This window comes from Suricata suricatta, chromosome 14, assembly GCF_006229205.1.
Source record: "Suricata suricatta isolate VVHF042 chromosome 14, meerkat_22Aug2017_6uvM2_HiC, whole genome shotgun sequence".
Taxonomy (NCBI): domain Eukaryota; kingdom Metazoa; phylum Chordata; class Mammalia; order Carnivora; family Herpestidae; genus Suricata; species Suricata suricatta.
In genome coordinates, this window is record NC_043713.1 from 16047409 (window position 1) to 16064324 (window position 16916).

The 16916-nt window shown below is 47.0% G+C and overlaps 1 protein-coding gene across 1 annotated transcript in view; it reads right to left on the reverse strand.

Moving 5' to 3' along the window:
• The window catches only part of LOC115277377 (O-acyltransferase like protein), a 64438-nt gene that overhangs the window by 31043 nt on the left and 16479 nt on the right, over positions 1–16916 (reverse strand). The window contains exons 4-7 of the mRNA XM_029921546.1: positions 13562–13701; positions 11934–12012; positions 4941–5082; positions 3524–3741 (exon numbers count right to left, since the gene is read on the reverse strand). Coding sequence (XP_029777406.1) covers positions 3524–3741; positions 4941–5082; positions 11934–12012; positions 13562–13701 — 579 coding nt within the window. The remainder of the gene's footprint in view (positions 1–3523; positions 3742–4940; positions 5083–11933; positions 12013–13561; positions 13702–16916) is intronic.

Consider the following 16916-nt stretch of genomic DNA (forward strand, 5'->3'; position numbering starts at 1 on the left):
GCTTAGCATGACACCCTCGAGGTCCATCCACTTTCCTACAAATGGCCAGATTTCATTCTTTCTCATTGCCATGTAGTACTCCATTGTATATATATATACCACACCTTCTTGATCCACTCATCAGGTGATGGACACTTAGGCTCTTTCCATGTTTTGGCTATTGTTGACAGTGCTGCTATGAACATTGGGGTACATGTGCTCCTATTTTTTACACAATTTTGATTAGACTCATTTAGATGCCTTCCAAAGAGCTGGAATTGTGAACCAGGAGCTCCCAAAGGAAAGCTCACGCCACTCCAAGAGGCTCATGTGTTCTCTTGGATAAAGCGTGATGCATAAACGTCAGAGGCTCAAGAAGTCCCTGCAGAATTGAGACTTAATACAAATGAGATGTGATTGACAACCAGGCTCTGGAAATTGAAAATCAGTTTCTTTAATGGGATGATGTACTTGTCAAACTTCCTGAGATTCCAGCCGTAAATAAGTTTTTCCCACAGAGTCACTCTCCAATGTGCCTGCCTAAAGGCACGGGGCTCACCCTCTCCTCTGGAAGGATTGTCACTGACCAGCACTGAGCAGCGCAACCAGCCGTGTCCTGTGCCCTGAGTCCCAGGTCCCCTCGTCCCCCAGAAGCCACGTGCCACAATAGAGAGACACACACACACACACACACACACACACACAGGCCCTGGGGTCTGGCCGATTCCACCCTCTCTTCAACCTCCCAGGACTTCTTTTCCCACTTTTAAACTGAGCGCCTTCTTTGGCCAGGCTGCAGCGAGCCTTTGAGCATGTTTGTCAAACATCTGGCCCAACATCCACCTGGCAAGCGAGTCCTGAATGCATTTTGCCATCATTTGACTTTTTTTCCATCTAAATGCTATTTGTGGCTGAACTTAACTAGTAGCAACTTATAATACTGTCTGAAAATAACTAGTCTATAGAGAGCACAGCCTCTCCGGGTCCCCCTCACTGGCTGGTAAATGGAAAGGATAAACCAAGGGGGCACCGGGAGGGTCGGTTGAAAGGAAGCCCAGTGGTTCTCAAAGTGGGGCGGCCCTAGTCCAGCAGCTTCGGCGTCACCCGGGAACGTGTTGGAGATGCACAGTGCCAGGTGCTACCCCCAGACCCTCTGACTCCGAACCTTTGGGGGCCAAGCCCAGCAATCTGCGCTGTGACGAGATCTCCAGGTGCTTCTGGAGCTGGCGAACCGAAGTTTGAGAGCCACAGGGTGGGATGGCGCTTTGGAAGACCTTGTGGCCCCTTTGGATTTTCTCAGGGATCATTACTGCGAGGCCCACTTTAGACAACAGACCACAGGATAAGAACCCAGCCTTCCAGGGGTTAAAATCCATAGCGATTTGCTTCATGGAAACTTCCTCAAACATGCGCTGGTAGTTTTCTCCTCTAAGTAGGAAAGAGCAGGCCCTTGTAACAGGAAACCTCTCGAGGCAAATGCAATGATTATTTGGAGGATAAAGAACCAGAACTCTGAAATATCCAATTTGGCTCTCAACTTCTAGAAGACACAGTAGTCTTATGTTGATTGGACTCGCTGGTGAGTGTGAACATGGAGAGGGGGAAAAAATGCTGACCCTAGGGCTCTCTCCATCTTGATTTTTGCTTCCAAACATTCAGGATGTGGTATTTTGCCCTGATGGTATTAAATACACACACAAAAATTATAGCAACAGAACATGGATGCCCACCCCACCATTTTAAGGCCATAGTTAATTATAGCTGCTGAAAAAGTTAACATAACCTTCATGTCCTGATCTCGGAGAGTCCTATTTCGGGCTGAAACCCTAACGTTTCCGTGGCTGAGTCCTGGCACTATACCAGGTGCATCTGCCTTAAAACACCAGGCTCCACGGCTTAGCCTTCCACCTAATGACAGGCGATGTGCATTTTGCTGACTGTAGGCTCACCCTCAGTCTGACAACTGAATGCGTGTGGCAGGTGCCTGGAATCCAACTGATCTGAGCAAGTTCAGTTATAGCTTGAGGTCTTGGCCAGTCAAAGCTGCTACCCTTTCCTCCTTCTGGCTTCCGGGAAGAGAATGAGGAAAAGAGCAACAAAACAGGAGGATGTAAGTTTACATTATCTCATTTAATTCCTTCAACAAATCCCACTGTAGGCCCCCATTTTACACATGTGGAAACTGAGGTTCTTAGGGGTCAAACAACCTAGGGCAGAGTTCGAAGCTCAGGCAGGGGTGACTGGGGATTTCTAAGTATGTTCCACGCTCATGGAGCCTTCTCTACATGGCAGCCGGGGTGCTGATTTCTTGAGCAACATCACATGAGAACGTCCCCGAGGGGCTCTGAGATTTGGGAGAAGCCATCCTAACTGTCCCCGGTATCTGATATGGTGGAATAGAAACAAGAGAGCACGTAGGAGGGCAAAACGAGGGCCCATCGGTAGAAATTACAGACCAGGGATGCCTGGGGGATCAGTCTGTTAATTGTCCAACTCTTGGTTTTGGCTCAGGTCATGATCTCATGGTTCATGAGTTCAAGCCCCGCGTCGGGCTCTTTTATCCTCTTCACACAAACACACCTTGTGTTGCTGCTGCCCTTGTTGCTGGGACCTTTGTGGTGGTGTTACAGCTGTTTTTGTTTTCGCCCAAAGATCCAAACGGGATCTAATAACATCGTCACCGTGTCCTCTCCAATGGACATAGTCCCTGAAGCTGCTTGATCACATTTTCATAAGCTGTTGGACCATTTGTTGACATGTTGACATGGTGGCTTATTTTTATCCCCTGAGTCAGAGTAAGGGAAGTCAATTGTGTGCTCATCCAGGGCTCTGCCAGAAATGATTCCTCACGTGCCAAGGCTGTTTGCGTGATGACACTGTGCCCTTGTTTCAGTGTGTGTGTGTGTGTGTGTGTGTGTGTGTGTGTGTGTGGTCTTTGCCTTGCCATATGGACAGGGACAAATGAAGGTAACGCTCTCGAGTTTTAGCTGTGACACAGTACAAAGTGACCAACTGCTACTCCTGTCCAACTCACCCTTCACTAAGTGGGTTATTTAGTTCTGGCTCAGATACACTCAGCCAGGCTTTCTTTCACCTGTTACACTGACTCCCCTGGCTTCCATTTAGACGTAAATCCTTTACCTTAGTGATTACCTTAGTGATGCCGGCAAACCTTAGTGATGCCGGCAAGGTTCTGTGAGTCATCTGCGTCGCTGTGACACTGAAAATAGACACTGCGATCGTGGAATTGTTTCTTAAAGGATGACTGCAGTGGAACCCAAGCCCCGCTCTGCCCTAGTCATGGGGTAGCATGAAGACACACTGGCTTATTGTACCCAAGAAAGAAGGCAGCATTTTTAGCGATCTCCGTAATACTCCGATGGCAAACAAAGACAGAATTGTAAGGAACAGGGACCCCAACCTCCCACACTGGCATTTAGAAGCTGTTGGGCATTCGCCAGACTCCAGCACCGGAGGAATTATTTTCCAACAGCGACCCATCTAAGTCACCTCTCATGAGAGCTTAGTTTATTCAAATGCCTACTTTTTCCTCTGCTTGGGGTTCCAGAGAGCGAGAGTTGGGACAGGCAATCCATTCTGTTCCCTGGGTCACTCCTCGGTGTCTCTCTCAGAGGCAGGCTCCCGTCAGTGGCCGGCTGTGCCCGATGTGAGGGTGACTCCCTGCGGTCGGACCCCCGCCCCCTTGCCGCCACATAGACAGTCCCCACCAGGGGAAGGGAGAGGCCCAGCACAGTGAGGCATCTGCAGGGAAAAGACACATGTGACCAAACCTTACGTCACACCGAGGCCACCATAGGAGGCAGAGAAAACAGCCCAGTGAACAAACTGGGCAAAAATACAGATATCTAACAGCTTGAAGGGGAGGGAGCCGCTTCATAAAAATCGATAATGAAAGAAACAACAGAGTAAAGGATTAATGGATTTCACTAAACTCCTTATTATAACTGTTAAAAAAAATCATACACAAAAGCACGCCAACACTGAGCATGATACTTGCAGCTGATGGGACTAAAACCTTTTGTCTTTCGTCTACACAAGAGAATTTAAAAATCAGTAAGAATCCAACTCAGCCGTGTACATGGAAACAGGTATGAAAAGTATGATTACAGATACACTTGAGGGAAAGACTCCTTGTTACCCATTTTTTTAAGGGAAACTAAACCGATTTCTTGACTCTTATCAGATTGGTACTAGTTTTTATCAAGGTAGCTTGTGATGCGGGTGACAGGATAATGATGTAGGCGTGGACGTCACAGAGGGGGACAGTTATATACGTGACGTCTCAGGAAAGCCCCTCGCTACTGATTCTGGCTATGCACTGGCGATTCTACCTCTCTTAGTTTGTCTTGAGGACCAACACGTGATGCAAACCAGAAGAAGTAGGCAGGATGGCGAGGTGTTTGAGGGAGAAGCCACAGCTCAAATAAAAGAAATTAATCTTCACTGGTCACGTGATCCGAACAGGACTATTTGGGGACCAGGGTACATTTCTCTGAGACTCTGAAACTCAATCACATCTGGGCGTGGCCAGCCTTCCTCTCGAACACTGCTGAATTTTCTCGATTAAGGTCCATGGTGATCTTTCATGGGACATTTGCCAGACATCATTCAAGAATGAAAGTTAAGGGGCACCAGCGTGGCTCAGTTGGCTAAGCGTCTAACTTTGGCTCAGGTCATGATCTCGTGGTTCGTGGGTTTGAGCCCTGTGTTGGGCTCTCTGCCGACAGTTTGAAGCCTGGAACCTCCTTCAGATTCTGTGTCCCCCCTCCCCTCTGCTCCTCCCCTGCTTGCACTCTGTCTCTCTCTCTCAAGGATTAATAAACATTTAAAAATTAAAAAAAAAAGAAAATTAAATGGCTCCACATAGTTGGTGAGGGGAAGTTGATAATGCAGTCCTGACATAGGCATTCCAACCAGGTACCTCCGATGCCCATACTCACAGACACATGGTCCCAAAGGTGTCGAGGGGGAACGTTCCAGGAGCACATCTAGCCACACCCGTGCCAGATGAGGAGGAAGAATTGATGGTAAAGAGAGAGAGAGAAGGGGCCAAAAATGAAGTCTTTCTGAATCTTAAAATATCTACCAAGGGAAGAAAAAGAGAGAGCTTGTATTAACGGTACTTTCCTTTGCAACAAATAATACTTTTCCAAGAGCTTTCATGCCTATCATTTCAAAACAAAAGTTTGATATCAAAAAGGGCAGCTGGCTTTCATATATCTGATTTGCAGATGGGGGAAATAGGGCACCAAGATCTGAGACTCACAGAAAGAAGGACTCAGCCCGGCACGAAGTGGACTGTAGTCTCCGGAAGGCTTAGCCGCCCAGACTCCCACAACCTCTCCTTTTTTTTTCTTTTTTAAAATTTTTTAATGTTTATTTATTTTTGAGAAAAAGAGAGAGAGAGAGAGAGAGAGAGAGAGAGAGAGAGAGAGCAGGGAAGGGACAGAGAGAGAGGGAGACATAGAATCTGAAGCAGGCTCCACGTCCTGAGCCATCAGCCCGGAGCCTGATGCAGGGCGTGAACCCATGAACTGTGAGATCATGACCTGAGCTGAAGTCGGACGCTTAACTGACTGAGCCGCCCAGACGCCCCTCCTGCAGTCTCTCAGAGCCCAGTGCTGGGAATGACAATCCTAAAGAGCACCATTGCCAGCTTAAATCTGTTTGTCATAAAAACAAGACATAAATGCAATATGAGATGAAAAAACACAGTGAAAGCCCACAAACTGGAGAAAGGTGCTGTCTAAGAGGGGGTGCCTGGGTCACCTCAGTAGGTTAAGCTTCCAACTTCTGCTCAGGTCATGATCTTGCAGTTCATGGATTCAAGCCCCACATCGGGCTGTGTGCTGACAGCTCAGAGCCTGGAGCCTGCTTCAGATTCTGTGTCTCCCTCTCTCTTTGCCCCTCCCCTTCTTGCACTTTTCTCTCTCTCTTTCTCAAAAATAAACATTAAAAAACTAATAATAAAGAAAGAAAATAAAACACAGAAGCACCAACTCAGGGCACAACTAATCAGTCACTGATTGTGGGGACCCCCACGGGTAGTAGGGGTATTAGTGGTGAGGTGCGGGCAGTGCCCCAGGATTATCTGCAGGGCCTGCTCTGCTGACTCCCCCCTGCCTCCCACCCGCTCCCAGCAGGCTGAGGCATTAGGTCTGGGGTGGGACCTGAGACTTTGCATTTTTAACAAGAAACCAGGTGCTTAGGCTGCTAATCAGGACACACGCTTTGAGAACCACAGGACTCGGGAACTTCCGAAACATCGGCAAAGGATGGGGGCACAGTGTTGTTTAAATATACATGCCAATTATAAATAACAAAAAATTTTAAAAAATATTAAGCACCCATTAGGTATGAGGCATGTTTTGATCATCATCTCTAATCCATCAATAACCTACAAGGGACTATTATTTACCTTTTTTTTTTTTTTGAAAGAGAGAGAGGGCGAAAGTGAGTGAAGGGCAGAGAGAGAGAGAGAGAGAAAGAGAGAGAGAGAAAGAGGGAGAAAGAGAGAGGAACAGGGTTCCCCCGATGTGGAGCTCCAACTCACGAATCTGAGGCAAAGTCATATGTCTAATGACTGAGCCGCCCACGCACCCATTAATTATCTTATTTTACAGACAAGGAAAATTCTCCTTGGCTAAGTTCATGAGCCTAAGCATGGTGGCTAAGGAGGTAGGTTCTGCACTGAGAGCCCACCTCTACCCTTTACTCTATGGCCATGGACATGTTACTTCTTGGTTCCGTGCCTTTGTTTCCCCCTTGGTAAAATGAAAATAATCTCTCCCCATGGAGTTGTTGTGAGGGGTGTAGCACTAACTAGAAAGTGCTTAACTAGTGCCTGGAATTGTAAGAGTTCAGTACATGTTGGCTGTCTCTATTTGCTGCTAAGCGGCAGTGGAAAAACTCAGGTCCACACTTGCATGCAGGAGGCTTGGGTTGAGCCAGCTTGCTGTGTGACACTGGGCAAATTACTTCACCTTTCTGGGTCTCATTTCCTCCTCTGGGTAATGAGGAAGGGGGGGTTGGACACAGTGGAGTCTAATGTTCCTTCTATGTCCAACACTTTTCTCTTCCCACGCCTCTTCTCTGTTCCTTCACCACCAAGTGCCTTAGCCATGGATGTGAACAACCTAAGATCCACTTCCCTAACCCTCCCCCTCAGACCCCCATAACGGGGGCTGGGAGCCAGAGGGGCAGGGAATTCTAGACACTCTGTGACTGGAAGAGAAGGGAAAGGTGGCCATGTCTCCTTGACCCTACAGATATCTCATCCCATGGGGAGACCCAGGCAGGGGGTGAGGTGTCTCAAGTAGGGGCCAGGACAGGGCCCTTCCTGACTAGGTCTGAGAGCTGCACTGTAGGCACCCCTCCCTCTCCTCCAAGGTGCCACCCTCCCCCCAGGGGGCACCAGGAAGCCTAGGGTCAGGAGAGGAAGAGAATGAGTAGAAAAGAATTGAGCCCTGAAAGTCTTAAAATCAAGTTTAGAGGGACTCTGAAAAGAGACCATTAGAGACAATTGTGTCCCCTCTAAATTCATATGTTGAAGCCAGGACCTCAGAATGTGACTATATTTGGAGGCAGGGCCTTTGGAGAGAGGGGATTAAGTGAAAACGGGGCCATCGCACTATCCAATCCAACTGGTGTCCTTAAATCAAAGGAAGTTTGGACACACGTCTGTGAGTGCACAGAGGAGAGACCGTGTGCACTCATGGTGAGCGAGAAGGTGGCCATGGGTGAGGCCAGGAGAGAGGCCTCAGAAGAAGCCAGCGCTCCTGGTGCCTTGATCTTGGACTTCCAGTCGCCAGAACTGTGAGAAGGGAACCGAGTCCGAGTCCGTGGCATTTCTCAGCTCTCACTGAGGCTGGCCAGATCACCGCCCTCGGCAAGGTAGCACTCAGCCGGACACCAGGCCAAGACCCTCGGATGGGGCTGCCTACAGACAGTTGGGTTTTCTGGGCTTCTCCACCCTCCCCGAATGACTGAGTCAACGTCCTTGCTCCTAGCAGCACTGAGAACCCCCACTCCCCGCACTAGATCCCGCCACAGTTAACAGACCCAGATTCTAGGTCTATACAGGGAAGAGGGAAACTTGGATCTGCTTCCCACCGATGTCTCACCACATGCCACCAGCACCCCGTTCACTAACACAGGCAGCTCAAGCCCATACTATAGGCGTCCCCTTTCTCCCTACCCAAGGTAGCTCTTTCCCCCCAACCCTGCACCCCCACCCCCAAGCTCTTCTGCAGGGCGGCCTGTCCCTGGCACTCAGCACGAGCTCCAGCGTGTCTTTCCCGACAGGGGTTCCCTTCGGGCACACATGCTCCCCTCACTAAACTGTAGGGTTCCCCAAACGAGAACTCCCATTTCTCTCCCCTCGGCACACACCTGTGATGTCACACAGAGGACACACATAAGAGTCCTCAATAAATATTTTCTGCACTGAGCTGAGAACAAAAAATGGTATTCCGTGAAATGTTTTGGGTTCTTTTTGAGACCTTCTGAGGCACTACTGGGGATCATTCAGGGAGTTGCTATTAAAATAGCTCCATTTTCTCAATCAGCACTCAGGGAATTCTCAGGAGGTGGGGGGAGGGGTAAGAAGTCACCCCTTGAAGCGCCAGCACCGTGGTTCCGTGGAGACCTCATAATCCTAATTATAACAGGCAAGGTGTGATGAAATTAGTCTAACAGAACATAAGAAAGAGGACAGGTATAAGGGACGGTCACACATTGTCTGTCAACAGCCCAGTTCTCATTGCTTTGGGCCACTGCCAGGAGAGAAGCCGTGGCCACCATATAATGTTGTAAAATTTCCATAAGGACAGGAGGCAGACTGAGAGTGAGTTCCTAAGAATGCAAATTCTTCAAGGGGTGCCTGATGGCTTGGTTGGTTGAGCATCCTACGCTGGCACAGATCATGATCTCACAGTTGGTGAGTTCAAGCCCCACATGGGGCTCCAGGCTGACGGCTGAAGCCTTGAGCCTGCTTCAGAATCTGTGTCTCCCTCTCTCTCTCTGCTCCTCCCTGGCTCACTCTGTCCCTCAAAAATAAATAAAGGAAAAGAATTTTTAAGGGTTAAAAAAAAAAGCTTTGGGGAATAGCTGAAAATCCTTTTGGAATGGAGACCTTTTCTCTTAGGCAAAAATCTCCCATTTCTACCTGCTGACTCTGTGTAGAAGCTGAAGAAATGCATTGGGGGTAAAGACGAACCTTCCCTAATACATCCCCCCCCCACCCGACCAGTCAGTTCTGCCCTCCCTGCGCAGGGCCCTTCATTTTTCCAGCCCCTCTAAGACAATTATCAGAATATCTTTGTATCAATAATAGCATGGAACCCTCCAATTTCTTCTCATGTCAACTCTGGCTAAGGAGCTTAGCATTAGCCAGAAAAACTAGGCTAATTGATAAATCTCTCAAATAATAATGAACATTAACTCAGACTTAGCGAGCCATTTATTCACTTGAAATGCTAATTTAATAATAACTCCACACATTTATCTTCATTGCCAGGATATTTATGGCCTATCCAGCAAGAATTGAAATTGAAATTTAATTTATGACAATTGGGTTTCTTTTGAACAGCACATAAAATATTTGACTGGATAGACAGACCTCGTACCTGAAGCTTAGGGGTAATCAAAAATTCAGAGGACAATTTAAGGTTATTGAAAACTAACTGCAATATCAACACGGAAAGGATTTTTAATATGTGTGTGAGGCTGTGATATATTAAGAAATCTAAATTTGGTCTTCGTCCCTGGTTCCTGGCACAGAGCTCATAAAGCCCTTGGAATTTCCTGAGTGACATGGGTAGGAGGAGTGTTTGTTCTTATTCATAACAAGCCTCTTTCAACCAGACTTGAGTTGATGCTAATAAAATGACTCTTGGAGGAACCAGTTGTGACTAGAAGATTGGAACCTTCAGCGCCATCCCCCACCTCGGGAGGGAGAGGGCCGGTGTTGAGTTGATCACCAGTGATCCGTGATTTGATCAATTGTGCCTACGCATTGGGGCGCCTGAGTGGCTCAGCCGGTTGAGCGTCTGACTTCCACTCAGGTCATGATCTCACAGTTCACGAGTTTGAGCCCCCATTGGGTTCTCAGCTGTCAGTGCGGAACCCACTTCGGATCCTCCGTCCCTCTCTTTCTCTGCCCCTCCCCCGCTTGTGCTCATGCGCTCTCTTTCTCTCTCTCTCCCTCCCTCTCAAAAACAAACATTAAAAAAAATCACCCCTTCATAATGGAACCTCTATAAAAACCCTAAAGAAAGCGGGTCAGAGAGCTTCTGGGTTGAGGAATGCATGGAGGTGACAGGGTGGTGGTCCGCCTGAGGGGGAAGGGCAGCTCTACCCCGCTTCTCACATACCGCATCCTGCGCCTCTCTTCCATTTGGCTAGTCTTGAGTTTTGTCCTTTTTAATAAGCCAGAGATAAGAAACAGTCAAGTGTTTATCCTTATTATCCTGTGAGCCAGGATAGCAAATTCTCAAACCTGAGGAGTGTACCATGGGAACCCCTGTTTGGGAACCACGTCAGATGAAGTGTGGACAACTCATGACCCACTTCTTGGGACTGGGGTCTGATGTAGGGGAAAGTCTTGTGGAAATGAGCCCTTGACCTGTGGGGTCAGCCCTGTCTCTGGGTAGTTCGTGTCAGAATTGTGTCATGTTGGGGGACACCCATGTATTTGGTGTCAGAAGTGTTCTGTGGGGAGAGAAATAGTGTCTTCCTTTTAATGTGCCATGTTAGCTCGGATTCGGATAACCAGAATACAGACAAGGGATGTTAGTAGTAACATTTCTGGGCTTTAGGGGCACCTGGGTGGCTCAGTCGGCAAAGCCTCTGACTACAGCTCAGGTCATGATCTCACACTCGTGGGTTCGAGCCCCATGTCGGACTCTGTGCTGACAGCTCAGAGCTTGGAGCCTGTCTTCGGATCGTGTGTCTCCTTCTCTCTCTGCCCTTCCTTCTCTCATGCTCTCTCTCTGTCTCAAAAATAAATCAAACATTTAAACATTTTTTCTGGGCTTTAAAATTCTTCCTTTGAAAATTCTGAAAGAGAGGAAATCGAACCAGTTGCCATGAGAACCAAAACGTATTCACTCTGTGAGGCCAAGTTCAGAAGCGACTGCAAGGCCGCAGAGAGTCAGAGCCACGCTGACCGTCGCTGTCCACCCCTCTCCCTGCAGAGGAAGGGATTGAAGCATGGCGGAGATTAACCGATTTGCCCAGGATCACACAGCAGGGAGGTGACAATGAGGACCAAATGTGGGGGACCTAGCGCTAAGCTGTGACCACACACTGGCTTCACACCATCCTGGTTCACATGGCCCTCTGGATCCGGCAGCTGACATTTCCACACACAGGCCACCGCAGAGAACTCACTAATGGAACCCAGACACCACCCACCTGTTTCCTTCAGGCCAGCCCAGGCCACCGTGGGGGAGGGAAGATTGTTTAAAATTCTATTGTGTATGGGGCGCCTGGGTGGCTCAGTTGGTAGAGCCTCTGACTTTGGCTCAGGTCATGATCTCACAGTCCATGAGTTCAAGCCCCTCATGGGGCTCTGCTGCAGCTCAGAGCCTGGAGTCTGCTTTGGATTCTGTGTCTCCTTCTCCCTGCCCTTCCACCACCCACACACACTCTCTCTCTCTCCAAAAAAAAAAAATTATTTTAATTTTTTAATTTTATTGCGTAAAGGTTCAGCCCTTCCCTTAATTCATTCTCCTCCTTCCCACCTACTCCTTGCCTATTCCGACACTTTCATTCCCAACTCCCCAAAACACCATTATTCTTAGCTCATTGGCCTTATCAGGATGAAATGTTAGCTCATTCATGAAAGAACAGCCTTTCTTGGCTCCGAGTAGGTGGGGGTTTTCAAACTTTATGCTGAGACAATGGTCTGACTGGGTGTGTGCAGAACCTACCCAACTGAGACATCACAGTCACGTCTGCTTCAGTGCAAGAATCAGGGACACACACGCCCACACTGTATTCAGTTCCGTCCTGAAAAACACGAGGCCACAATGTTCTTTCGTGTTAGTGCTCATGACATCCACACATAATCATCTCCCTCTCTTTATTAAAATGTTTCTGTTTATTTTTGAGAGATTGACAGAGTATGAACAGGGGAGGGGCAGAGAGAGAGAGGGAGACACAGAATCTGAAGCAACTCCAGGCTCTGAGCTGTTGGCACAGAGCCCGCCCGACGTGGGGCTCAAACCCATGAACCATGAGATCATGACCTGAGCTGAAGTTGGTTGCTGGACCGACTGAGTCCCCAGGGCGCCCCCTTGTGCATGATCATTTCTAAGGCTGCTGTTGTGCTGCCCAAGGATTAAGATTAGGATTGAGGCGGGTGCGGTGCTGTGACAGGTATTGAAAGAAGTGTGCTGACATCTTTGGAGGTGGTTTTCCCGTTACAGAGTCCTTTGAGTAAACCTACAAGGATCAGATGCATGCATATTTAAACCAAAGTACGCAGCTGATTATTTAAAAAGCAGACACCAGTACGGGATAATCTGCCGCCGCTCCTCTCTCTCCCACAGTACAAAGCATCCTAAACATTGACTGTCCTTATGATTGTCAACAGGATTGCCACATCACCATTTCTTTGTAATAGGACACAACCTATCAAATAAAGATTTTACTTATAAATCAAGCCCATGATTAGAATGCCTGTCCCAATGAAGAAAAGATCAAACTATAAATAAAGGTTTCTAGCATGCTTCTTCTAAACATGTAATGCACATGATTGCATAGGCCTGACCTTTTGCTCTGATATCAAAACCATTAATCTGCTTCGAAAATAGGACATGACATTTGCACACACTGATTAGACCCTCGAGCAATCATGGTCAGAACACTCAGTGGGACAAGTGGCGATGATCTCTCCATCTCCAATGGTTAACCATTGCAAGACTGTTTTGTAGCATTAATATCAGAGAGCTTGGGTTTCTTACTGCTATTTTATACAACTGTTTTTAGCCAACCTGTATTTTCTTTTAGTGTTGTACAACATATAAAGTCTATTTAACATGCCCTGTGACCTCAGTCAACCGATGTAGTGATGTATTCACCGAAGTCCGGGCCCATCTGCTAAGGTAACCTCAAATTCATGTCTCGGAGCTCTGTTTCTGGGATGGAATTATAGGTAATACAGTATACCCAAATACTAATTCCCTTTAACCCACTGAGCCACCCAGGCACCCTAATTCCCTTTAGTATTCCCAAAACAGAAGGTGAGTCAGCAGTGACTGGGGCTTGACCTTGGATTCCTCACAAATGTCATCCAGAAGTCTTGCCCCCATACAATATGGCAGGAGGAACATCTGAAGGTCTATGTGGCCTGGGGACAACCGCCCTCCCCTAGTGTCCCACACTGAGCACGTGCAAGTGCAGCTGTCTGCAATGCAGTTGTAACTGTTTGCAAAACATCACAATCAGTTTGGAGGTTGTTTTTGTTCAGAAAAACAATGGCTGCTGCCATCTGGGGTTCCCTATCTCGAAGTTCAGTCGTCCTTGGAGAGCGTGAGCGCGGGCCCCGCAGACTCACCTGCAGGGTCTGAAGCTTGCAGTACCGGCCTTGGAAGTGCCCCGAAGGCGCATGGGCAGAGCGGCACTCGCTGTAGGCGCCCAGCCTGTCCACGTTTCCGTTCAGAACGTTGCTCCCAAGCTTCCCAACAGAGTCGTACACTGAGTTTCAAAGCAAAAGAAGTAGGCAAGGTTAGCTTCTTTGTGTTACATTCAAAGGAACTTACAGGCACTCAGCTCCACTTTCGAAAACAGACTGAGATGACCGGAAAAAAGAGAGACAGATGAATTCAGGGGCCACCCGTTGAGCCTGCGTTTTGTGTCCACAGCCCTCTCTTGACTGAGAGAGAATAATGGTACAGGTTCTTGTGTTGGCTGCATGGTCTGTTGCTAAAAAAAATAAATAAATAAAGAATTTGAATTCTTTTAAATAATAAATGCTATGGGGCACCTGGGTGGCTCAGTCGGTTGGGCATCCAACTTCAGCTCAGGTCACGATCTCCAGCTTCGTGTGATTTTATCAAGAATATACTAAATATGATACAGTTGGGTTTTCTTTTATGTTTGATTCATATGGTCCAGTTGATCACTTTCTTTTAAAGCTTCATGGCTGACCTACGTTGCCAGAGCTCAGACACACCCACACAGTTTGCTACCAACAGAGTCTTTTATGTGCCAGGCACCATTTCCAGTGCTTTCTATCTATTGTCTCATATACCCCTCACACGATGCTATGAGATTATGAGTAACCATTTTAATCTCCATTTCACAGATTCAAAAACTGAGGCACAGAGATGATAAATAATGTAAACAGCAACATAAATCTAGCCCTTTTTGATTGCTCACAAGAATCAGAGCTGAGTATTTACACCAGTTAGTAAGGTTGGAGCACCTGGGTAGCTCAGTTGGTTAAGCATCTGATTTCAGCTCAGGTCATGAACTCACCACTCCAGAGTTCAAGCCCCACGTTGGACTCTGTGCTGATGGCTCAGAGCCTGGAGCCTGTTTCAGATTCTGTGTCTCCTTCTCTGTCTCTGCCCCTCCCACATTCGTGCTCTCTCTCTCAAAAATAAACATTAAAAAAAATTTAAACTAGCTAGTAAGGATCAGGGCTATATATTCCAATCCATCTTGATCTGAACCAAAACCTCTTGCCCTCAGAAAAACACAGATATGCCGTCTTTTTATTTGTCAGTGCAATATATATGTTTGTATAGATAACTAAAAATAATATATTCCTTAGAATCAGTGGGGAGAAAACTCCCCAGGCAGCTTGGCAAATTACATGTCTCTTCCTGAATTTCTGTCTTTGTCTTCACTCATAATTGGATTCCTGTGAGTTAACCTAAAAATCAGGTGGAAGAAACTGCATTTTGCTTACATGTATGCTTTCTTAAAAAGTATATGTTATTTTGAAAACTTCCTGGCCATAACTGGGCAGACAGCCCTTGATGAGCAGTCCAGGGTAACCCGACTTCCACCGTGAGCTCCTGACTCTTCTCGGCAGGCTCAGCCAGCGGGTGTCTGTTTCACTGGCCTCTTTTATTCTTTTATTTTTTTTAATCTTTATTTTTAAGAGAGACAGAGACAGAGTACAAGTGGGGGAGGGGCAAAGAGAGAGACACAGAATCCAAAGTAGGCTCCTGGCTCTGAGCCTTCAGAGCCCAACACAGGGCTTGAACCCATGAACCGTGAGATCATGACCTGAGCTGAAGTCAGACGCTTAACTGACTGAGCCGCCCAGTCACTCCTCCCTGGCCTCCTTTCAATGGTGCTAAGGATTCCAGGCTGTTGCCTGCTCCAGGTGTGACTCTATCTCCGACCACACTCAGAACCTTACAGCCGGCCTGCATGCAGTCATTTGTAGTCAGTAACCATCTTTTAAGCCAAATTGCCTGAACAACAAGACTCATCATGTCCCTCCCCGCTCTACAATTGTTCCCAGGCTCTCAGAGAAGAGGACATGTTTCCTGTATTAATAACTTGGACAAATAAATCTTTTCAGATTATATAGCAAACCCTTATAAATCAGTAATCTTTTAAAAGTCAAAAAAACTAATTTATAATTGACAAAAGATAGAAACAGGCAACTCTTGGAGAAGGAAATCCAAGTAACTGATATATATGCAAAAGTTGTTTGGTCTCACCAGTAAACCACAATTAGACACCATTCTTTTTTACCCATCTGATGGCTAACAAACGATAAGGTTGATATAATTAGCATTAGTAAGTCTCTCGATTTGGCCTTTTCAAAGCTATTCTCCCTCCTAATAGCAACTAGATGTTGGAGAATTACCACTCCCCAAACTAATGCCATCCTGACAGAAAACCAGCGTGCTCTTTCCTGTCATTACAGAGGCTGAGAGGGTCCCTGGAGGCTGCTTCCACTCCGCCCTCCCCCTCTGGGACATGAGGTCAACCCTCTCCCAGGACTAGTGTGGAGCAAGTCAAGACCCAAAGCAAAGCTTAGGCTTCGTTCATCTACTGGTGGTCGGCCGGGAGGCTGTAGAATGGGCACCGCCATGGAGTCTGTCTGAACCTGATGTCTAAAGACCGGTCCTGGGCCCAGCAGGTCTCTGGCCCTCTTCTCTGTGAGCTGTCCTGTGATCTGCCCCTTTCTGCTGAAGCTTACCACAGTCGGTGTCTGTGGTTTAACCAAAGACTCCTTCCTAACTGATACCTCCAGTGAGCCAGCAATTTAACATCTCAGCATCCGCCCCGGGGAAACCTGTGCGAACACCCAATTGCAAGATGGTCGTAGCAGTCATGCCTCTAAAGAGGGAAAAGTAGACACAACTATTAGGTGAACTCACATGAAAATCCCGTTTTATGGGACAAAAATAGTCGAATGTCAGTAATTTCAAGTAGTTCAACCTCTATCAAGAGAAGGTTAAATGAGCTATGGAACTTTCATATTCTATAATGCTCTGCAATGACTAATGTGAGGGAGATATTTATTTGTTGCTATGGGAAACGGTCCAAGACATACCATTCCATGGGGGGAAAAATAGTTCAAGGAGCACCTGGGTGGCTCAGTCAGTTTAGCGTCCGACTCTTGGTTTCAGCTCACATCACGATCTCATGGTTCATAAGTTCGAGCCTTGAGTCAGGCTCTGTCCTGACTGTACAGAGCCGGTTTGGGATTCTCTCTCTACCTCTCTCTCTGCCCCTCCCTTGCTCATGCTATCTCAAAATAAAGGAATAAAGTTTATTTTTTAAAAAGTTCAAAATAAATTAAAAAAATAAAAAGTTCAAGAACAATACATGTATTTTTGAATTTTATAAAACAGAATAATTTCTCTGTAGATTGAGATACACAAAAATGCAAGGAGAACATTCTGGAGAGTTCTAGAAGGATATACATTTATTGATAATAG